This window comes from Anguilla rostrata, chromosome 14 (genome assembly GCF_018555375.3).
Source record: "Anguilla rostrata isolate EN2019 chromosome 14, ASM1855537v3, whole genome shotgun sequence".
Taxonomy (NCBI): domain Eukaryota; kingdom Metazoa; phylum Chordata; class Actinopteri; order Anguilliformes; family Anguillidae; genus Anguilla; species Anguilla rostrata.
Genome location: NC_057946.1, coordinates 18,062,648 through 18,086,505, shown reverse-complemented (window position 1 = coordinate 18,086,505; position 23,858 = coordinate 18,062,648). Strand labels below are relative to the sequence as shown.

Below are 23,858 nucleotides of genomic sequence, written 5' to 3'. Positions count from 1 at the left end.
AGTAAACACTGACTTCACGTAGACACATCGGGCTGTGTGCACCATAATGCAGCTGTTAGGGATAATCTTTCAGCACTCAGGGGAACTAAGTGCTATAAGGAAATGTTTTGGCAATTTCTCCAGTTTTAGGACAATCTACTGGCTAGTAGGCAAATACACTGCTCCAAGTGCTCCTTCAATTCACATTTGGTGCATCTTTACTGTAAGAACCTTATTTACTCCAGAAAGGTGTACGTCAAATAATACTGGCAGACATACCAATGCAATTCTATTGGTTTGTAATGAGGAATCGTATGACTCAATTTAACAGAACTTTATTAAATGATTCTTAATGAAAACATTTATGCGGTCTTTGTAGCTCTTGAGCGCTGCTTCTTCACCACCACAGGCTTCTGGCTCTTCAGGATGGCGCTAGCACGACGCAGAGCAGCCTGTAGGAGAACCGCACTCAGGTCAGAATTGCACCTTGTAGTCTTTCCAGCTATCGCTCCACACAAAAGCCCTACATGTGCTTCCTGCTCAACTCTACACCTGATCAGCTCAAAACACATTCTGCACATCACTGTCATAGGATGTGGAAAAAATGAGCAAATATGCTGGACAGCCACACAGGTGCAACTTCAAAGCAAAGTAACAGACATGGAAACTAACCCTGTGAATAAATATTTCAAAGCAGACATCTTAGCATTCAACTTCTTGTTAGGGAATAATTCATTTGTTTGATCACTTCCTTACATCAACCATAATTTTGACTCTAATATCTGAGCTCATTGGTTGCTCTGACTACACGTCAAACCTGTCTGCTGTAAATGCAATCCCTGAAGAGCAAAGCGCTTTATCTTGGTTCCTGGGAGTGAGAGCGTACCATGCGCAGATCCTTTCTGTAGTTGTTCTTGCGGATGATGTGGCGCAGGCTGTTCAGAGTGGCACGTGAGTTCTTGTTGATGGTGATTTTCTCAAACGAGGTGGCAGGTTTGCGCTGACCTTGAAAACATTTGATAAAAAAAGACCTCAATGAAGTCCCACGGTAGATGGTGATATACCACAAGATAATCAAATCTAGCCACATATCTGCAGTATTACTTCACTTGCATATCTAGGAAGGGTCACTTATTTTTCCACAACAGTTCTTACATTTCTCCAGGTGAAATGTCAGTTAAGTCTTTGATCACATGACTCTGGGATTTATGCAATTAGAGTTAAGTACAAAAGGTGTGCAGTCTACATCCCAGAATCAAGTGTTCAGCCTTGCTTATGTTCAAAAAACCAATCTGCCTCAAAAAAATGTGTACACTGCAAGACAGTCCACCTAACCCCTTTAAAACAATGGAAATTCTTCCAAAGCTTACAGAAATCATGCAAGTATTTGTTTCCTTATGCATCAGAACAGTGCGAAAACCCTCAAGAATCTTTCACAGCAATATTAATGGAGGCAGTGCATTTCACTGGTGGCAAGAGGATGACTAACACCTACCTGCGCGTTTCTTCAAAACCACAACAATTCCTTTCCCATCAGCAGCTGGCTCAACACCAACAGTCTTCCTGTGCACAAGTCCGTTAAAACGGAAGGAGTTCTTTGACTTCAGGTTGTTGGGTTCCTGTCAAAAAGAAAAGCAAGGACTGCTACAAGACCCACTTCCAATAATAATGTCCTTCCATTCCATTTTTTTTTTTAACGACTTCACGTTTTGTGACCTGCATCATTTCATTATGAGTATAGCAGATGTGTTTTTAAAAACCTGGATTCCAACTTACGGTGCTGTACGTCTGTCCGTTCCTCTTGATAAGGAAGCTGGAGCAGTTCCTGATCACCATCCACTGCAGATGAGACGACATGTTGACACCTGAGTAAGGAAACAAAAATCGTTAATATATTGTACATTTAAACGCAACATTCGTCCTTCGTTAAAACTCCGAAAGTGTTTTAAGGTCTAAACATAGTAGTGATCATAATATTTTCAATAAAGACTACTAAGCGGAGCACCTTGAATCCCAAGTTATTATAAACAGCTTTTATCAATCATCAGTTACTTTGTTAAAAAGAGGAAATATACCCTCGTTAGATATTATAGCGAGTTAACCATACGACATATTTTCCACTGAAACAACGTTTAACTCACTACTTCGTGACAACGTGCTCTTTTCAGATCCCTTACCATTCATATGCAGCATATACTAGCCCATTAGCTAGCTAGCACCCGCCACTATCAAACATTTCCTAAAACCTATTCAAGTACGTTTTCGGAAACGTTAATACAATAGACTGCAAGCTCGCATACTAACTTGCTGGTAAGCAATCTAAATCTGGAGCTAAATAAGAAACGTTAAATGCCGAAGGGAGGGCCTCTGAAAAGCTGCGTTATGCTATCTGGGGAGGCCCACACTAGCAACAGTACAGAATTGAACATTTTCAGCAAAATACAAGTTTCATATTCCAAAGTGTTGACATGAGAAGTTGGAAATAAACATCATTGATCATATAAATGTGCGTTTATACACTCAGTACGTACAAAATGGAAAAAATTATTAAAATGCGTCTTGCAACAAGACCATCGGATACGACCACGTTACCTTTCAGCGGTAGAAAAGAGCGAGAGAAGGAAGGAAGCCGCTTTACAAAAGAATATATCCCTACGCGCTCGCAAACACTTAAGTCATTTTAACGTAATTGTCATGCTGTTTTGTAACAATTCAAAGTTTTCAAACATATAGAACATAATTTTTCACAGGGGAACTTCATATACATATCACATACAATTAATGTCTGTGTACGAACAATTCTTATTTTTGTCTTTTAGCCCTACTTCTCTCGGAGAGACATTTTAGGAAAAGAGCGTACTAAGGCTCGCTGCGACAAATCTACGTTTTTGATAAACGTCATCAACATGCGCAGTTCTGCCACAGAAGATTGGATGTGTTTTTAGCATCTGGAAAAACAGATTTGCCATTAACGTTAACTAGAATTAAATGAAATATGCTATCCAACAAACGCAAAACTTTAGCTTATGTGGAAAAGATATGATAATAATAATCTAATAATTATAGTAGTTATACACAGACATATTTGCTAGGATTATTTCTAAATTGACTTTATCTAGCTGATGTTGACTATACTAGATAACGCAAACTAGAAAACATTCTTAGATAACAAGAGCAGTAGCTAAGTTAGCTATCTAATGTTAGCTATATTGGATGTAGTGGCAAAAAATGTAGCCTGTGTAGGTTATACTACTGCTACCTCAATGTCGTTGTTTGCATGTAATTGGAGGACAAATTAGACAGGTAACATTGCAGCATATGTTGTGATTTGTTTGTTTATATTTGACATTTTAGCTACCTAGCTAAAACTTAAAAATGCCAAAAGCATATCAACTCCGAAGACACTTGAATGCATTTTGAAGACATCACTCAATATGGAGGATGGGGAGGATCTCGAGATGCTGGGGGAGAAGCTGTATGGCCTAATATATCCTAGGCACGCGGAAATGGCTGGGAAACTAACAGGTAATGCACCACAGCACTTCGGTCTGAGGGAAGGTGTCTACCCTAGAAGATTGACATGCTTGTTGTTAATGACATTAAACTGCTGGTCGGAGTGAATCATTCTGTATGATTGACACTGGTTTTGAAGTTGCATGTCTTGTTTACTTGACGCAGACATATTTCTACAGGTGAGGTACCCACTGAAACCAAATTTCATATGTCTCATAAAAATCAATTGTAGCTGCTTTCTAAATACTACACATTCCTTTAATAAAGACTTTATAAGTACAATTAAAATCTGCTGTTCATCCGTACGCAATATTTGTGTCTTATTAAACCATTTATTTGAATTTCATTATTATGCTTTCAGTTATCATTGTCAGTTTCAGTGTTACAAAATTGCCGGTGTAGAACATTACTCTTTGATTTTGATACTGTGCACCGAAGACCAGGGGTGTCAGACTAAATTCCTGGTGGGCTGTAGTGTCTGTGGGTTTTTGTGGTTTCTTTCAATTAGCCGTCAGTTCATGCCTTGAAAACAAGGTGTGTGGATTCTTTAGGCAACCAATGACTTAAATGGACCACTGGTGCTGAGAAGACCATGAAAACCAACAGACACTGCGGCCCTCCAGGGCTGGAGTTTGACACTGCTGTAGACTCTTTCTTATTGCAGGGGTGTAGAAGTACCAGACAGTCACCTTTTGATCTTGTAGGCTCACAGATGTTGTGTAAATCTGGTAGAAAAATGAATGCTCAAAACAACTGGCAGAAAGGACAACCTAAACGATACTCTAAAAGCTTGCTTACATTGCAGGATAAAATTGTTATAGGAATGTGGACATTTATAAATTGAAGACCGTATCAGAGCATATGTATGTGTGTTGCACTGCAGGGATGTTGCTGGAGCTGCCTGGTTCTGTACTGGCACAGATAATGCAGGATGAGGCTATGTTGACTGAGGCTCTGAATAAAGCAATCAGTGCTCTCCAGCTGTCCGGGGACAACAGGTATGTGAAAAGATACTCTGCTGTCATCTGGTAAGTTTAGTATGAAAGACCGCAGGTAGTTAGCATAAACCCTTAATCAGCCCATGCTGGTCTGGCTTTATGATTCTGAACTTCTCTGTCCTCAAAGCAGTGAGATGGAGCCCCAGGAGGAAGATCAAGCATCTACTTCCTCAGACTCGCTGGGCGAACAGCTGTACAAGCTTGTGGAAGTCTACAACACTGGTCTCACAGAGAAAATTACAGGTGTGGACTTTGGACACTGCAACATTGATTCCTGTGTACTGGGATGGACTGCGTCCAAGCCCAGTTAGGTGAAGAGGAGCCATCAGTGTGTGTTCAGGGTACAAGAGCTATTATTAATTATTTAGTTGAGGTGCACCATGGACTTGCAGCATAACTTATCAATTCAACAAACTATACTGTAGTGATGATTAGGTTTTTCATTCAATGCAGACCTGTCTAATGGATATCAAAATGAGAAATTTCTGTCCATAGATGTAATTTCTGAGGCGTAAATGTAATCATGTTTTGTTTGATATGGATGGATATTTTACCATGATGTGCAGCTTTAAAAAAAAAAAAAAAAAAGAGTTTATAGTGTACAGTGAAATGTTTATCATGTGTTAGACATCCAATAGTTCTTCTAATTATTCAGTTTACTTGCAGAAGCAGTTTATGAGCAGAAATGTGGCGACTCAAATAGCTGTGCTAAAGAATGTGGCTAGCTTGCTGTACCTGAGTGCCAGAGTACAGCTAGCTTACCTTTTTGTGTGTTGCAGAATGAGCTGCTTCCATTGGTGTGTTTGGCAGAATGGTGCAAGTTTACTTATCTGTGCTTCCTGTAAATTTCCTTAAACATAATACAACTTTTTACAAACAATGACACATTTACAACATCAGGCATTTCTGTTGTGTGTGCACCATATATACCAGACAAATTGATATGACCAATGCTGTTTTTACAATCATAAAATGTGTCCTGTTTTTGGATCAGCTTTAGAGTAAGGAAGCAAAGTGACCATTTAGGGGAAAGTAACTACATGCAATTAATGTGTACTGACCATACAAGTGTGCCTTTCTGTTTGTTCCTATAGGCATGTTGTTGGAGCAAAAGAAACTGGAGGTGCAGAAACTTCTCTTTGATCCTGGCCTTTTGGAGGAAAGGGTTAATATTGCATTGAAGATGCTGGAGGAGTAAGTGTGAACTGCAGACAATGAAAGTGCTCGTCTGATTATTATTGTTGACATACTGTAGATGCACTACTTCAGAATTAGAAAAAAAATGTGCAAGAAATGCACTGGCCTTGATGTAATATCACTTTTTTCAGCGGACAAAGCCCAGAAGAGACGGACGTTAGTGACTTCTCAGATCCTGATGACACAGAGAGGTTGGGGGAGAAACTGTTTGCGATCGTGCGACAGATCGATGCAGTAAAGTGTGCTGACATCACAGGTGAGTCAGTAGCTTTCAAAAGGTAACCTTACAAAACCTGGTAGGTTGAAGAATTTCTACATCAAAGGCAGTTTTTGGCAGCAATGCAACATTATGCAGGCATACATTTTATTTGCCTGATTTTGAAGAAGCATCCATCAGGAGGGATACATTGTGTAGAGCTGTACTGTGGAGTAAATTTCAGAAACCATGAACTTTGAAATGAGCCAAGTATCCTGTTGACGATCAGTTAAAGATTACCATCTCTGTATTATAAAACTTCTAGGCATGGGGTAGAATGCACAGGTAGCACAAGAAACAAACCATCAGTGGCTTGGTACTTGTGTTTAGCATACCTGTTAGACCAGGTGTGGATTCTGGTGCTGACTCCCTATGTTCTCTTCTAGGCATGCTGCTAGAAATGGACCATGGAACACTGAGGCAGGTTCTGAGTGACCAGGCCATGCTAGAGGCAGCTGTTCAGAAAGCCCAGTCAGCACTGCTGGGACATGACAGTCACACCCCCTCAGACCACACCACCTTGTCATCAGGGACAGATTCTTCAGAGAGCAAGCAGACTTGAGCACAGGTAACCTGTGCTTTCAAATAAGAGTGACCAGAGAGCATTGTAGATTAGTTGTTTAGTACTTTGATCTGTTATGATGTATACAATGCATATAGAATTAAATGAATTGGGGGCTTCAATACTATTTAGGGTTAATTCAGTGTTTAGTCTGGCCTATTTGCACAAGGCTGTTGTTTCGCTTTTCACAGGACTTGACTGATCCAGAACACACAGAGTGACTGCGGGTGTAAAGAAGCATGGACAGACTACTGTGGCTGTCTACAACAAGAGCTTGAGACTGAGGCCTTAGTCAATAACGTCTCAGCAATGACTTCTGTACAACACTGCGGTATGTGTGGCGCTGAGGGGCCCTGAGGGGCCATGGCAACAATGCAGTTAAATAAATCTTGTCTTCTTCGCAGGGCACTTTGTATCAAGACAAAATATAATGTATATATAGTGCCACGTTCCTGATTCATAATCAGATTTCAAGCTTGAAAAAAGGCCTTACTCCCCAGGTTCATGTAGTAATTCTGCACATTGTAGATAAAAAATATATTTCTTTTATAATGAAATTGATTAGGAAAGTTATTGTGGAATACAGGAGAATTTAATTGTGGTGTTCTCTATTTTAATGTATATTTTGGACCGTGCCAATTGGCTCACAAAAAGCTGCCATTTATGAGGTTTCAGTCTTTTACCCATTATTTCATAACCATGAAACCTCATGAAAGGGGTTAAGGTATTTGCACAAAAGCAGATCAATGTAATGAAACCCTGAAAGTGAGCTACAGTACAGGCAAAGAATTTGTTCTGCGGAGGTGCTTAAACAGTGAATACTCACTGAAGAAGCAGCAGTGATAATGTATGGATATAAACACATTATCTTGGCAATTTTTGTTAATGTAGGGTGTTTTAAACTTGCTCCTGGTGACCCACTGCATATGCAGGTTTTTGATCCTACCATAATTGCATAGTAATGAGCTGTTATCTGTCCTTAATTAGTTCTGTGTAGCACATGATTCCTTTAGAAAGAGGTTACATTTATGAATCGATGCAATTATAGGCTGACAGGGCTACAATCACTGAGGTCCTTGAAATTGTGGTCCACTGTTCACTGAAACTAATCTATTTGTGAAAAATGATGGGTTCAGTAACAGAGCAAAGGGTAGAGAGCCAAACCTGCATTATGTTGTAATTAGCAAAAGTACAAAATTGTTAGAACCCAAACATGTTTTCAACAATCTTAATTGATCAAGATATTGGCTGTGACCAAAAACTATACAGGGTGGGTCCACAGGACAGAGTTTACAAACCACTGTGTAATGAGTGAGTGAATGCTGTTTTATCAATGAAAGTAATTCAACATTGTAATCATTTAGAATTTTGCTCCAAAATGTCTCAAAGTGTCAAGCTGTAGAAGGAAAATGATGTCCATTTATTTACAATAAATTTCTTTACAGGTGTTATTGTTTTCAGTTTCTTCTTGTGCTGATGAAATGGTGTCCTCCAGCCAATTTCACTTCAGTGAATGCCAGTGTCAAGCTTTTCCACAATAAGCATTTTTACAAAAAGACTTGTGTTAGCAGTACTGTTCTAGATGATTCGGTTATAGGCATGATCTGATGTGGCTGAAAATTCCAAATATATAATGATTTGAAAAATATTAAGATTTTTTTATTTTTTTATAACTGTTAAATAATGACCGTTTTATGTTTTTCTCATCATACCTAGGCATGACCCATGCCAACCATTTTGAGCCTTGATCCATTAAGCGTGCATATATTATATTATTTTTTAATTTTTTAAAGAAAACAACTACACTACCACTTGAACTTCAGGATTGTCTAGATCAGTGATAAACAACCCTGTTCCTGGAGATCTACTATCCTCTAGGTTTTTATTTTGACTCTAATTCGGCACTCCTGATTATAATAATTAGCAGCTCAGTGTACAGCACAGTCCCTCTGGACTAGCTTTGAAAATACTCTAGCGCATCAGAACATTTCCACACGTTAAGCACGCAAATAACACCACGCACTAATAGTCAAAATCCTCTCAAAGTTCAAAAATGAAAATTTAGATTTTTTTCAATTTATTAAAAGTCTAGATGTTGGTCAAAGCCCGCCTCTTTTCGAGGGTGTCGGCTTCTAATCAAACCGATCCCAGTCGCAGCGCTGCTTGCAGTCGGTCTCTCGCCTTCTGTCTTTACGCCTCCCGGAAGCGGTCAATGTCAGTTCAAGATGGCGACGCACATGGCGAGATTCAGGACTTGGAACCGAGCGAACAGGTAATGTTTCCGATAAGGGTAAATGCCGGCTTTGTATTGAGCGGGGCAATAATACGTTTTGGGGCAGCTACACAAGGTCATGACATTTCCAAAGGCAACAGTATGATTCCAGCTTTTGCATATGTAAACAAGCAGTGCGTCTGTTATGTAGTTAGCTAGCTAACGCAAGCTAACTACCTAGCTAAGAATGTCACGTTGAATAACCACAGCATGCAACAACCGGCAAGTTCACTATATTTTCGCTCAGTTCACATCAAAATATATACGTTTGAATTACCTGAACCTTATAGATATATTTAACTGTTATTTGTAGCAGAACAAAAATGGCAGGATGAATTGTAATTTTATCAGTTAGCTAACTCATATATTGTATGCTGTCGTTCTGGCTGATGAGCTTTTAACCGCTAGCTAGACTAGCGCCATACTATTTAAACTAGATCTTCTAACTGCGTATTAAGTGACATTCCACGCTTTTCTATTTAGCTTTCTGACTAGGCCTGACTTTGGATACTTTAATTTTTGCAACATATGTAATTCCACATAAAACAGTTATTTATTTAAATGATCTTCTCTCTATGCAGTTTGGGCATTGTTGCCTATAGACGGTACAGCAGTGGTGGCGGATACCCAAACATTTCACTGTCCTCGCCATTACCTGGCATACCCAAGCCAGTGTTTGCATCCGTTGATGAACGTGAGAAATATGAAACGAAAGTCACCACTCTAGAAAATGGCCTCAGAGTTGCGTCACAGAACAAGTTTGGTCAGTTCTGCACCGTTGGGGGTAAGTGTTCTAGTACTGAAAATTGCAGTTTTGCATAAGTAAGCAAACTCCTTAAAATAGCAGTTTTAGGAATTTGTCTATACAGTACTCTGAATTTTCTGGAGTTTGCTTAATTATGTCTTCATTTAAAAATGCTCTATTGTGTTGTCACCAAAATGGGACCAGGCCTCTGTTGTTTTTTTGTTTTGTTTTTTTTTTGGTCTGATGACTCACTGCATTGAGGTTTGTCTTCTCTCTAGTCTTGGTGAACTCTGGATCCCGACATGAGGCAAAGTTTCCAAGTGGAATTTCACATTTTCTGGAGAAACTGGCCTTTTCTGTAAGTCCCATATGTGTTTTGTCGTATCCACCAAGGTCTGAACTAGTTGACTACAAACTGTCTGTGGTACAATTAACCATTTAACTGAGATAAATCTATAAGGGGACTTCCTTTTAGTCCACAGCCCAGTATGGGAGCAAAGATGAAATTCTCCTGACCCTGGAGAAGCATGGAGGGATTTGTGATTGCCAGGCATCGAGGTACTCTTCTTTCGTCATTTTCAATTACCGTGCTTCTCTTTTGAGCGTTTGGTTTGGATAGTGGGTTAGTTGCTGTAGTAGGCTATTAGCATGCATTAATCATGTTTCTTAATGGCCTGCTGTTTGGTTAATTCACAGAGACACAACAATGTATGCGGTTTCTGCAGAGGTGAAGGGTTTGGATACTGTGGTTGGCCTTCTTGCCGACGCTGTCCTGCAACCCCGTCTAACTGGTCAGTGTTTTTGTCATGGTGACTGGCTGTCAGTTCTGCTGGGCTGTACTGCTTTGTCGGTGCTGATGATCTGGTTATTGATGCAGATGAGGAGATTGAGATGACGCGTATGGCTGTGCGGTTTGAGTTGGAAGACCTCAATATGAGACCGGATCCTGAGCCCCTGTTGACGGAAATGATCCATGCGGTGAGTGGCACTAAAATCAGGCCAAACTCCTTTTTCAATGAAATTGTTGAGCCCTTGCCCAAGTGCTGTTCAGTGCATGAGTACTGTTCACAATTTTCCCTTAATTATATACCTTAAATGAAAGTGGAAAAGTGTCAAGTTAATTTATTATTATTTATTTTTTTATTTTATTTATTTTTTATGAAGTAATCATTATTTTATATGTGTGACTGTGGAACAAAACAGTGCTTAATTTGTTTATTTACTTACTCCGGATTCTTCCTACATCTGATATGCTTACAAGTGTTACATTATGTCTTTAAAATCTGGTGTAAATGCATTGAAACTTGATAACAAATAAATGTGCATAAAATGCCCATCGGTTTATTAATATATGGATAGCAAGTAAATATATGAAAGGATCTTAGCTGTTTAAATAATGGCAGAGGTATTAGCACAAACACTTTTAAAACAGGAACTTTTCTGTTTGAGCTGGGGCACGTAATACAGCTCATTAAAAGCTTATCACTTGCCTAGCGTAGCATCTGTTTCAGGTGGCTAGAACGATGTCCACTTGGTCAGCATGCAGATCATGACTGGAGGGAAGCAGCAGTTAGCGCCTCCCATGTCAGCGTAGGAATGACCCTCTCAGTCAGATGCCAAGGTCTCACATGGCATTCCTGGCTCAAGCAGTCAGAGGGGATCTGCCCAGTTACTGCTGTGTTGGAAGCTGAAATATAATATGAGCTCTAGTTAGCCTAAAGGCCTGTTGGCAAGCATTATTTTTAAAGGCATAGGTCTGTGGCATTTGGGATAGATAGTGTCTTAGGAGAGGTGGCACATGCTCAGCTGTACGCAGGAGGAAAAGAGGCAGTTCGCTGGTTCAGACAAAGTTAACTTGGGATAGGTGGTGCAGGCCAGAGAATCCTGATAAAAATGTTGGTCACTGCTTCAGCAGTGCTGAAATTCATTCAATCAAGATAGCTAGCTAAATAATGTGTTGTAGGCAGCCATGATGTTCCATAGTGCTATAGATAAATGTTCAGGGTCACAGATCATCATATCCCATTGTAAACTTCTGTACACCCGTAAGCTTCTAGACACACACATCCATCTTGTAACATTGACTAGCAATAAAGCCACACGTTGTAACAGCAGCCCTTGTTATTGCATGGACACTGCCAGTAGGTTGATGCCCCGGTCTTACCTTGTCCAGGCAGCGTATCGGGGGAACACTGTTGGGTTGCCCCGCTTCTGTCCTGTGGACAACGTGGAGAAGATCGACCGGTCTGTGCTGCATACCTACCTTCGGAGTTACTACACCCCAGAACGCATGGTGCTAGCGGGGGTGGGAATTGAGCATGAGCAGCTAGTGGATTGCGCCAGGAAGTACCTACTTGGAATGAAGCCTGTGTGGGGAGCAAGCACGCCTGGCAACGTTGACCTGTCTGTGGCAGCGTACACAGGTGGCATAATCAAGGTGAGTGTTATGGCATCCGCCCCCTCACGTCACTCATTACCCATCATCCACCACCTCTTCCTTGTGCCGGAAGCATGACAATTTGTTTGTGCTTTATCAGGTGTAAAAGGCATTTGCGATTGGTCTGTGAGCTAGTAAAATCCATAACTTTACATATGGTTGGCACACTCATTCTTCAAAATGTATTTATCTTTTAGGGAGAAAACTTTTTTTAACACATCTAAATAAATACACACAGTTCTATAGAAAGAAAGTACTGTCATGGAAAAGCTCCGACCAATAGCCATACCAGCACCCGCATTAACTTGCCCTGTCACAAGTATGACAGTTTATTCTACCCGAGGTGCTGTTCTGACACTTGATTTTAAGGGTAAAGTACTCTGTGTAACCTTTGTTCTTTGTCTGAACAGACCGAGAAAGATATGTCTGATGTAAGCTTAGGCCCTACGCCCATCCCTGAACTCACCCACATCATGATTGGCCTGGAGAGCTGCTCCTTCCTGGTGAGAAATATTCTGCAAGGTCTACAGTTTACTTCAGTTTCAGTCGAGTGGCCATGATTTTCTTGCCTTACCCTCACTTCCTGTGGACTGTCTGTTTGACAGGAGGATGACTTCATTCCCTTTGCCGTCTTAAACATGTTGATGGGTGGCGGAGGGTCGTTCTCAGCCGGGGGTCCTGGGAAAGGAATGTTCACTCGCCTTTACCTTAATGTGCTTAACAGGTATGGTCCAGGTCTTCTGGGATTATCCTCCTGCAGATCCATATGCAGAACTGGAACTACAGAATGAATGTAGTGTAACTGCTACTATTATATTTTTCCAGTGTGTACTGTATGTATAATGGCATTCTATGCTTTCCAGGCATCACTGGATGTACAATGCCACTTCCTACCACCATAGCTATGAAGACTCTGGTCTGCTTTGCATCCATGCAAGTGCTGATCCCAGACAGGTGGGTACATGGAGCCACACATTTACCTGCCATTTTCATGTTTCCCAAGTGGGTTTGCTCCAGTGTCCATGTTTTAAGTTCAGTTGAACTATATATAAAGTGTATTGCATTGTAAAATGTAATCTATGATGCGACAGCACGATGCTTAAAGTTTGTCTTTAATTGTTTTCAAGGTGCGGGAAATGGTGGAGATTATTACAAGGGAGTTCATTCAAATGGGTGGGACACCAGGAGAGGTGAGAGAAATGAGTGCCTGTGACAGGGTGAAGGGGTGTTTATGACGTGGACGTGCGCAAGTGAAGTAGGACTGTGGTGAATTGACTCAGGCATATCCTGTGCCTCTGTATTCAGATGGAGCTGGAGCGGGCCAAGACCCAGCTGAAGTCGATGCTGATGATGAACCTGGAGTCTCGGCCAGTCATCTTCGAGGACGTGGGTCGGCAGGTGCTTGCCACTGGAAAGAGGAAGCTGCCACATGAGCTGTGTCAAATGATCAGTGAGTTAAGCCATTCAGTCACCTTATGTTTTCAGTGAGTGAGTGAATGAATGAGTCAGTCAATCTGTCAGTCTCTGTTGCATCTATTGTACGTCTTTCAACTGGTATTATATGCCCAGTTTCCCCATTATAGCTGATTATTTTTGTTTTTACGCCTTTTGCAGACAAGCTGCTACAGTATAGTACAGAGTATAGATTGTTTAAATCACTCATCACGTTATTAGCAAGCCATTACAAAACCATGGTATATAAATGTACCAATGTACAAAGATTTCTCGCCATTTCTCAAACGGTTTTCCCTTGATTCCACAATCGCGTGCAGGCAGCGTGACGGCCAGCGACATCAAGCGGGTGACCACCAAGATGCTGCGCAGCAAGCCGGCGGTGGCGGCGCTGGGAGACCTGACGGAGCTGCCCTCCTACGAGCACATCCAGACCGCACTCTCCAGCAAGGACGGGCGGCTCCCCCGCATGTACCGCCTTTTCCGATAGGCCGGGGCGAACAGACTGCAGCTGTTACCGCTCATGGAGGAGCGCGCGTGCTGGAAACTGAACCATAACGCCGTTCTCTCACCGGAGACGGCGTGGAACTAATTGTGGATTGTGGGGATGTGAAGTGCGCCATACTATTTAAAACCTTATCGTTACAGGCTTAGGAAAAGGGGTTGCCTTACAAAAGTCTGTCTTAAAAATTCAAGGTTGCTGCTATGCATATATAGTTCACATAGATATATGTATAGTTCATAGATGTAAAGTCCTTAATGGGAAGGAAAGGACACAAAGACACGCCCTGCTCCACAGATCCCATTATGGCTGATGTCTTGGACTACTTTTGTGGATTTGCATGCTTTTGGTTGTAAAATAGTATACATGCGAGCAAAGGTAGATAGATTTTTCCAGAAACGTGCAGGATTGTTTATACTCAGTAATGGTTACACATATGTACAGTCACTCATATTGATGGTTGAGTTATTACTCAAAGCATCCTGAAGACAGTGGGGGCTAAAGTTCATGGGAATTCTATGTAGGCAGTGGCTGCAAATCCGGAATTTATACTTTGTTACCAAAATGTACTTTATTCCTTTATATATGGCTTAATTCCTTACCCCTGTGGTTAAAAATGTAAAATTTGAACATTCGTGCAGTGTTGCGTTGTGAGTTTGCGCGTCCTCTACAAATTGTCCTATACAATTCAATCAAAAACGGGTCATGTTATGCCAATCACCCATATTATTTCCAAGTAGTTTTGACTACAGGATAACCTGCTTTGAACTGTTGACCATCCAGTGGTAAAAGCTGGCCTCCCAAAAGATACTGATTACCATAGAAAGGCAATTTTGATGTTTATTTGAGGCAAGTAAGTCCACCATGTCATTCTAAAATTATTTTAGACTTCGATTCATTCATACCCTTGGCCAACATTTCAAATGCCATGCTGTGTCCATCATTATCTGAAACACACCAAAGACCTGAATTTAAAGTACAAATCTGATTTCTGAACCATGACTTGTTATTCTGCTCAGAAGCCCAGGGTAGTTATGTCAGTTGGAAGATTTTGCTTGGCGTGTCCCTGCATTTCAGTACAGAGCTGTTTTCATTTTTATTTATTAATTGCGGTACCAAACACCGCCATTTTTTCATAATTGTAGTGGTCATCATGACTACCGCCCACATTAAAACACAGCAGAAAAGAACTTGCAGACCATATACCAATCTAGAATGTGTTTTGGATCTGTGACTGCTTAAATATGTATAATCTTGTGTATATGTATGGAGGCAAGTAACTCAGATAAGACCTTTCCAGTTGCTGTACAACTGATTAATTCACCCTTATACTAAAATATTTGAAATGGGCACGGAGTGTTTTAGGATATTGATTTTTAAACAAGGCTATTTGTTTCTATACAGTATTCATAAGTACAATGTAATTATTAAAACTATATTTAAAATTATCGAGTGGCTTTTGATTTGCAGGCTGTGGCAGATGTAGAATTAGTCTGTGGATCAGAATATTAGAATCTGGTTTGGTATATTAAACAATTAGCAAAATTGAAACTGGTGTAGCAAGTTGCTAGTTTACTGCTGCGTTATATTTTGACACTCTGGCTCATCCCCCTGAATTTAATCAGACACCCACTCCCATCCCAATGTCCCTAAAAAAAGATAACCATACAAAAATGTTTTCCTTCTGGACCCAAACATAGTGTTAAAAATACATTTGGAGAACAATATTCTCTAAACGAACACACCAGGCAGCAATGGAGAATAAGTTAGGCACTTGCGCTGGACATATAATGTGACTGGACATATTTTATGACAGGGTTGATGACTGGCAGCTGTTTCCTCATTTCACACATCCACTGTAGATCACAGCAAATGTTTTCTTCCAATAGACTGGCAGTGAACATGTTTAATGCTAAGCCAACTATCAGCTAAGTTTATAAAATGAAATGTTTTATTCAGACTTTCAGAGTCATAATTCCTTTTAAAAACATGTTTACATACTCCGTACATGCCGTATTGTTTTGACCTCAAAATGCTCCATAAAGTAATTTTATGCAGCCATTCATCTTGGATTTTGAAGGATGTGAGAGTTGTCATTTAAATGCAAAAGAAAAGGACAATGGAAAAAAGGCTCCCCTTTATCAATGTGTCTGCACACAAAGTGAGGAACAGTTGAGAATCAAATGCTTACAGGTACAATTGCAGCAGAATACAAAGTCATAGCTTGCACAACAGTTAGTTTGCAGTGTGACGTTATGCCCAGGATTCAGGTTGTAGTTTCAGCTCTATCAGCATTGACAAATACGTTGTTTAGTTTCTTCGCCCAATAGGTCCCAAGTGAAGAAGTAAAGAAAGGAATTTTACTCTCAAGGTTTTTACAGCACTTCACAATTCAGCTATTCCTACAAATCCTCCAAGGTCATCAGAGCAGAATGTTACTTCAAGTTTTCTTTTCCATTTGTTAATCAAAGGCATAAGCATTGATGCAGGCTTTAATACACGTTCTTATGCTGAATCTCAGCTGAAGGCTATGTTTTAAGGCAACACAAAACATGATAACGGCTCCTTTTCCATCAACACTTTCCTTACTCAGTATGAAACTACACAAAGGAGGACCAGCTCAGATCAACATCAACAGATTATTAGTCTGGGTTTACCGTGTATGATCTTGCACAAGTAAAGCAGAACTTGTCTGTTAACCTATTTGAGTTAGATCATGTAACAGAATAATCATAGTGATGAAATCTAATAAAAAGCTCAAGATGCAAAGAGATTTTCCACACACAGCCTATACACCAACAGCTGGATAAATAAACAAAAATAGAGTATTATACATACATAAGAAATATTTGGTTAATGTGGAATATCCTTCAAAGAGGTCATTGGAAGCTGAACCAAGGCATCTCCTTGGATTTCTGTGGAATGTAAAATAAATGGCATTCTGCTGAGTCTGCAGGCCTGATGTAAAAGTCAACTTTTTTTGCACTGTCAAACAAAGAGGTCTTCAACCAATCTGTTCCAGTTCCTCTGGTGCCCATGATTCAGGAGATGGAACAAACGCTGCTGCTCTTCTGGTTCTTCATCGCCTCCTTCCACTTCTGCTCCCGGGTGATTCTCCTCCGGATTCCCTCCAGAAACAAGTCTCTGTCAAACTGACCAGCCCCCAGAGGGATGCTGGAATACATGCAACATTGATCCAGTAAATCACCTCTGCCACCTCTCCCACTCAAATGGATTGACTGGAACACACTCTCCATTGAATTATAAATGATGCTCATATTTCTGGACATTTTATCTACATTTTGCAAACTGGCATGCTGTTATCACTCACTTGTCCCTTCCTGGTTGGAGTTTGACCTGAAATATGCCAATTACAGGCCGGTGGTCCGATGTCTTGATGGATGAACAGCAGGCATACTTGACTGCCTTGATGTCATCCCTCTGTCGACTCCTGTACAGTATCCGGTCCTTCACAATGGCAGGGAGAGAAAAACACAGTCAACAGGAGAGGTGGACAGAATTCAGTTCCTGAAATTCCTGAAATCACTTTTTGTGGCTACTAGAAGGTAGTTAGCATTTAAAATCACTTAAAACATTTGCAGACATAAAATGACTTATGACTTATACATTTTACTTTTCACTTTACAATACAATGTATTAGTGCTCTGAGCCTAGATAAAGCTGCAAAACTACTGGACAATAGCTTGGATTAAAACAGCAGATGCTCCTGAATTGACCATCTGATACATATCAGTGAGACGGAATGTCCAATGTCCTCACTGTATATGAAGGAGTTCTCTGCTTTGACGTGGTGTCGTATACATCAAAGCCAATGTCAAATTTGTATGTCGGAAGGAAGTGTATGGGTGCTTCTTGGAACCCTTTGAAGATGGAACCTGTAGAAGAGATTAAAGAGATAAAGCCTTATCAATGCAAATTCATTTCAGAATTGAAATGATCTAAACATTTCAGTCTTCTTTCACTTTCAGTCTTCTCTTTTTTCACAAGAGAACCATTAGAATTTACTAAAGTCCATAAAGTGTCCTTTCCCATTAGAATGGCCCTGATAGTGCATCACACTCCATGGGGACCCATTCTACACAATGAGTTACAGAGAGAACAATGTGGCTGCATGGCACCTGCCCTCACTTTAATACCAGACAACCTTATCCAAGGTTTGCATACCTTCTGTTCAACATATCATGGGTCCCTTCAAAGAATAAATAATTGATACAGCTGTCACACAGATCCTTCTCTTGTGCCATGCTGTACAATTCAAAACTATTCTTTCCCTATGTCTGAAAAGCTATGAGCAGTGTGGTGGTGGATTAAAGGGCTAGTTCACCATAATAATGAATGTTATTAATTTCTTAATTTCCTCAAGAAATGTCTATTGATCTGATAATGACAGCTCACCGCACCATATTTCATTAGTCCAAAATGACTGATTAAATTCCAAGATAAACGGAAGTCTATGGACGAGGAATGTCCAGCCGAGATTCTGTTTTAAAATCTTTTCCAAAATACCAAAAATAATAAAACAATTCACTTTTTTGAAGGTTACGCATGAAAAAGATTATTTAAAACTAGTTAAAGAGAAGGTTGTAACTGGACAGTCTAAAAAATTTGCAAATATTTTTGCATTTTTTATTTTCTGAATAATTTTAGCATGTTATGGTAGCTAGCAGTTCCACATCCACTATACATTTTCAATTAATTCAGTTACTGCCTTGACATCTTGCACCCATGCAGCTATGTGGCAAGTCAAATGGAAGACACATTTAAGGTTATCCCACTTAGGTTCTGGAAAGAAGGCATACACAACACTATGTGTAAGAGCACACGCAACAAAAAACATTCCTGGTGAGAGCCTTGCATATCCATTTAAATGGGCATCTCAGCCAGGATCTCTACCACAGCTTTGTCCCATACCGAAACCACAAAGGCAAACATACCATCCCTCATTTCCTTGGATAGCTGGTCGTGCTGAAGCAGGGGGCTCATGTCTGACCCCAGGTTCTCCTTCATAATGCCCTCAACTGCTGCCCGGTCTTTACTGAGACGGAAATTAAAGTCCCCAAACCAGAAGACCTCATCAAATCGGGTCGTCACATCCGCTGAAATGGCACAAAAATGGACAGTCAAATGTCATGCAATTCCCGCTACTTCTAAGTGAGTTTCATAGACAGTGGCTATGGGCACTTACAGGTGATGGAGCGGTAAGGGTTGGTGTCCGGAATGACTTTGGGAAGAGTCAGTGCTTCAATTATCTTGTTGTAGTCTAGAATCCTTTCATACACTTTACTATCTCCAGCTGTAACAGACACAAAAACACTTGATGTTGAAAACCCTATCTCCACAAACTATCTACAGTACAGTGTTCAGCACACTCTGTTTGCTAGGAGAGTGGTCTCAACTGACTTAGCAAGCAAGAAATCATAAAACAGATTGAAGTCATTCCAAAGTTTTACTTAACCAGTTGAGAACATCACTACATTCTTATACTCACAGGTGAAGTGGGAAGTGATGAAGAGGAAGGAAGTGCCGAAGAAGGTGACGCTGACTCCCACTGCACCCTTGGTTTTGATCTGCGAGATTATGCGTGTTGTGACCGTAGCATGTTCCACTTCTGTTGGAGAAAACGTCATCACCGATGAGCATGTGTAGGAGAGTGCATATCCTCATGTATTCACGTCTGCACATGGCGTCCAGAATGCCATGTCACCACTGACGTGGTTTTGCTGGCCCTGCCATGGAGCCAGATGCCCATAGAACAGTTTTGGCAGAAATCAGATTGCCTATATTGACCAGAGGGACAGCGTTGTAGTCTTAACAATTAAAGTTCTGTCATTATGATTTGCTGTTTTGATTTGTTGACTCATGAATATTTAGAGACAGCATACACAGGACACAAAGGAAGGCAAACAGCAACAGAACTTCCTATAGCCAACTGGAGGCACGTAAAATATGGAAGGAAGTAAGGGTGGAAGAAATGCAGGAGCTACAGGAAAACCCACCTGAACAGAACCAGATCAGGTCTCTCCTAATGAAGACACTTAGATATAGTACGCCATGAACAGCAGCATACAACATAACATAATATGGCCCCAGAGCTTCTTGCAGGCGAATATCCCACTCTCTCCTGTTTAGCAAAAGATCATAAGACAGACATATTTCCTGGTGATTCAACCTATTACATACACATTGATTCAACCTATTATATTTTATGTATTTTCAAGTAAGTTATATACCGAAGAAACATTCGCTCTACTCTTGATAACGTGTGGATATTTGAAGGTTTGACTGTATACCTATCAGCACAGCCCTCCTGGACTCCTATGATGTATAAATCCTGAGCAGCTTCAGTATCCATGGGGAACAAAAGGTCATCCAGGTTAGAGGGAAGTTCCTGAGAATCAGATATATTAAATATTAAAAGACATTATTGGCAATTTCTCAAAGCATGTAAAATGTGATACTGAGCCTGTAGGTTTATCTACTAATGTATAAAATTACAGGAAGCTTCTGATGCACCTTCTCTCCTTGCATGTTCCATGTGACAATATAGACTCCAACTCTTCTTTCAGGGAAGTATCGGTCAAGCTCACCCGCCCCAAGCAATGCACCATGGCCCAGAACACTGCCCTCCAAGAAGCTTCTGAACCACCAAACCACCAGGGGGAGACAGAGGTAGCAGTGAGGATATTAAGCACACATGCCGATGGTCAAAGCCTAAAACGGGTCTGTTCTTTCACTGATACTCTCAGAATCTCTCTACTCTCTCTACCACATTATTTTCTGTGACTGCCTAATCTTACTCTCCTCACTGTCCCCGTCCCCTTTCATCAGCAGTAAATAACAAAATACCAGTTTGCTGGGTAAATAGTTCAGATGCTTGCTATTGATATGCAGGATCTTCAGAAAAAGTGTTTTTCTGCACAATTGTAATTGTTTCAAGTAGATTTCCTTGAAAAGCACTTATTTCTACATTCTCCATTCGCAATGGAGAGCCTAGCAAAGCAACAAACCGCAAGACTGTATGAGAATTTTCTACATCTTTTAAGAGCAGAAAATACCACTTTTGAAGCCCTTAAAGCCTATAACAGGGTCAATCCTTCAGAAAAGAGATACCACAAAAATTATTTTACTGCAAGTGTCCATAACTTCAGTAAATTGTTTCATAAAAACCACATTCATAATTCAAAACTGCCACAAATGAGGAAGAGCTTGCTTGCTAGACAGGAAGTTGAGGCTGAAGCCAGTTTTGGACCAGCAATACCACAGCAGAAAACAGAGTAAGAGCGCCCTGACCTGTTCCTTGCATCCTTGGGTCGAATGGGGTTGAGTACACTGAAGGAGGACTTCATGGAGTTGAGGGAGGTGTTGTCAGACACCATGGTCTCCGAAAGCTGGCAGTCACAGTAGTTCCTGTGCAGGCGCTCCAAACCCCCTCTGGCCACTGCCTCATAATCCTCACAATCCCCGTCAATCTCATTAGCCGTCCTTAAGGACGTGGAAGCAGTGCAGGGCTCTACAGCAGGGGATGGACAAGGCTGCAGTGGAGAGAGACAGACCTTGGTGGACTTCATGTGCTGCCCGGCCAGACTGCAGGGATCAGGGTCCTCCTGCCCTCTGGAGAAGGTGACATCCCTGGGGCTGTCCCTGAGAAGACCATCCACAGCGTTCTGTTCGTTCTGGAGAGAGGCAGTGCTACTGAAGACAGGCTGGCCTGTGCTATCATCCTGGAGGGAGTCTGTGGAGGACCCAGTACCTGTGTGGTCAGTCAGACTCTCCTGACTGGCCTTATTATTCCTCCTCCTCTGTCTGGCAGAGGAGATGGTTTGATCCTTCATCTGGGCAGGAGGCTTGGGTAGGAACGGCTGCTCTGCTGAACACGGACTTGTATGACTGACTTTCTCCATCTCCTCAGCAGAGAATCTCAGGGTGTCACTACAGGCACATGTGTAGTTTTCTGCATCGCAGAAAGTCTGCTCCACCATCAGGCTGCCAGGAGAGTACCTGACTGTGGTTCCTTAGGACCACGTCTTGTTCACAGACTGAGATCACACACTGTTCAGCAGGTTCATTATTGTCTCTCATCTCCAGAACTTTTGCTTACAGTTTGAAGAGTTTCAGCCAATTATTCACATACCCACATCTGGAAGGTAATAAAGAATTACACCATTCATTGACAAATTCAATGTGTTTCAGGACATCACTTAAAAATAAGGAAATCCAAGTAGGCCAGTATATTAAAGACGATGACATACAGAAATGTAAAATTTTAAAAAATCCTGTTATTAGGTAAAGGCATCCGAATTTGTAAATCGTTTAACTCGATCAGTAACAATGTCAGCATTCTCGCACACGCAGAAACGGCGAATAATTAATAGAACACACAACACCTTGACAAAGAACTGATACTCAGATTCATTTGTCCATAACTGACATAGCGACACTTCCAAGAACATATTGACTAATACAAAGCCAATGCTGTACTTGATTGCTCGCTAGTTAATTGAGCTGCTAACGTTTTTTGTAAAAATCAGCACTTGCTAAAACAGCATAAAACATCTTCAATCAAATCAGAAATGCAACCTTAGTGAAGTTCGCAACCGTAACTAATGACAGTGTTTTGTTAGCTAAGTTAGCGCAAGTGAGACCCAACTAACTACCGACATAAAATAATTAACATTACCGTTAGCTAGCTAACATTAGTGGCAACTGATCGGTACAAAACCTGCATCGTTATTTGACTAGCTTCAACTATGGGTTGAGGTAAGTTTACGGTTTTATTTACGGGTCCTACCAGTGTCAGTGTCAGTGTCATCTATTGTAATAGCAAGCTAGCAAAACACATAGTACCACATTACTAATGTTAGTTAGGCAAGTTATCTTACCTTGTTTTGTTTGAAAATTAAATTGTTCGAGGCGCCGTAGTGCGCAGTGAATGCACATTCTCCGACCTGCATATATCATGGACAGGCTCCCACAGCAGATAAAGACAAGATGATATGCGGTCCAGATTAAATGTTATCTGTTAATATATACAGCAAGTTACCATAAGAGACACAGAACGAATCACTTCCTTAGCAACGCGGCGCATGGCGACAGATGATTTAACCTGGAAGAATTCGACTTGAAACAATTTAGTCAAACAGCGCCCTCGTCCCAAATCTAGGAAATGCAGGTAAGCGGCCAGAGGTAATTCTGATTTTGCTGTCAATAACTTTCAAGGGTTATGTCTAGTTGATGTGAAATCTGTTCATCTGTCAAACTTCTACACACACAGTATGGAGGGAGGTCTGTAAAGTTAATTTTCCTGCCATCATTTTCAGAAGTGAAAAAATCCAGGTTCAGAACGTAATAGTCTGCCCCAGTATTTTGTTCCAATCACCCGGTTTTGCAAATTAGCTGTTCAAATTGGCACATCCTTCAGCCAGGAGGTAGAACTAATTAGTGAAATCAGCTGGCAGAGTTCATGGGTGGAGGAAACGCATAGCATGACTTTTACCTTTGGACCACTGGACTTTACCTCTGATCATTTTCCCAGTTTCCAAGAACCCAAAATTTTGACCAACCAAATTATAAGGCATATTACTTTGAGAACAATTTCACATGAATCTGTTTAAGCAGAATCACAAACTAAACGGAGAATATGGCTCGACCAACTCAATGAACAGTCCAAAATGTTGGATATGCTTACAAACCTGTGAGTGTATAAGTCCAGGAGTATGTCACAAAGCAGATTATGGAGTTAGCTGGATAACTGCAGAGTAAAACCTGGAATAGCCATTTTTACTTCACACCACGTTCCAGATTCAGAGTCTTACTCAGTGCAGCTAACTCAGTAATACTGCTTTGTGAAACGGCCCAGGACAATCAACATGCCACCACAGATTGCACTACATTAGAGAAAGACAACCACAAAGGTTACACAGATAC

The 23,858-nt window shown here is 40.9% G+C and overlaps 4 protein-coding genes across 7 annotated transcripts; 2 read left to right on the top strand and 2 right to left on the bottom strand.

Moving 5' to 3' along the window:
- Positions 1–298: 298 nt before the first annotated feature.
- rpl28 (ribosomal protein L28) lies at positions 299–2,595 on the bottom strand. 2 transcript variants are annotated; one of them, XM_064309161.1, is made up of 5 exons: positions 2,572–2,595; positions 1,756–1,844; positions 1,475–1,598; positions 866–984; positions 299–431 (listed from the first exon to the last, which is right to left on the bottom strand). In XM_064309161.1, the coding sequence occupies exons 2-5, from the start codon at positions 1,834–1,836 to the stop codon at positions 342–344; spliced, it is 414 nt and encodes a 137-aa protein (XP_064165231.1). In that variant the 5' UTR covers positions 1,837–1,844; positions 2,572–2,595; the 3' UTR covers positions 299–341. The 2 variants fall into 2 exon arrangements, with proteins under 2 accessions (XP_064165231.1, XP_064165230.1); XM_064309160.1 differs by lacking the exon at positions 2,572–2,595 and adding an exon at positions 2,511–2,549.
- Positions 2,596–2,878: 283 nt separating this feature from the next.
- LOC135240038 (uncharacterized) lies at positions 2,879–7,953 on the top strand. The gene is made up of 8 exons (XM_064309159.1): positions 2,879–3,282; positions 3,402–3,504; positions 4,376–4,490; positions 4,618–4,733; positions 5,585–5,684; positions 5,819–5,943; positions 6,330–6,511; positions 6,697–7,953. Exons 2-7 carry the CDS (start codon positions 3,414–3,416, stop codon positions 6,503–6,505), a joined length of 723 nt encoding a protein of 240 aa, XP_064165229.1. The 5' UTR covers positions 2,879–3,282; positions 3,402–3,413; the 3' UTR covers positions 6,506–6,511; positions 6,697–7,953.
- A 652-nt stretch (positions 7,954–8,605) lies between these two features.
- On the top strand, positions 8,606–15,361 carry pmpca (peptidase, mitochondrial processing subunit alpha). The gene is made up of 13 exons (XM_064309158.1): positions 8,606–8,777; positions 9,359–9,561; positions 9,801–9,880; positions 9,998–10,080; positions 10,219–10,313; positions 10,400–10,500; positions 11,696–11,959; positions 12,370–12,462; positions 12,565–12,683; positions 12,823–12,913; positions 13,087–13,149; positions 13,265–13,409; positions 13,732–15,361. Exons 1-13 carry the CDS (start codon positions 8,731–8,733, stop codon positions 13,899–13,901), a joined length of 1,554 nt encoding a protein of 517 aa, XP_064165228.1. The 5' UTR covers positions 8,606–8,730; the 3' UTR covers positions 13,902–15,361.
- A 481-nt stretch (positions 15,362–15,842) lies between these two features.
- inpp5e (inositol polyphosphate-5-phosphatase E) lies at positions 15,843–23,276 on the bottom strand. 3 transcript variants are annotated; one of them, XM_064309157.1, is made up of 11 exons: positions 22,814–23,276; positions 21,225–22,071; positions 20,448–20,571; positions 20,225–20,322; positions 19,931–20,055; positions 19,423–19,542; positions 19,120–19,227; positions 18,869–19,030; positions 17,694–17,809; positions 17,245–17,381; positions 15,843–17,041 (listed from the first exon to the last, which is right to left on the bottom strand). In XM_064309157.1, exons 2-11 carry the CDS (start codon positions 21,911–21,913, stop codon positions 16,993–16,995), a joined length of 1,728 nt encoding a protein of 575 aa, XP_064165227.1. In that variant the 5' UTR covers positions 21,914–22,071; positions 22,814–23,276; the 3' UTR covers positions 15,843–16,992. The 3 variants fall into 3 exon arrangements, with proteins under 3 accessions (XP_064165227.1, XP_064165225.1, XP_064165226.1); XM_064309155.1 differs by having other exon boundaries at positions 15,843–17,087; positions 22,814–23,271; XM_064309156.1 differs by lacking the exon at positions 22,814–23,276 and adding an exon at positions 22,612–22,635 and having other exon boundaries at positions 15,843–17,087.
- Positions 23,277–23,858: the final 582 nt, after the last annotated feature.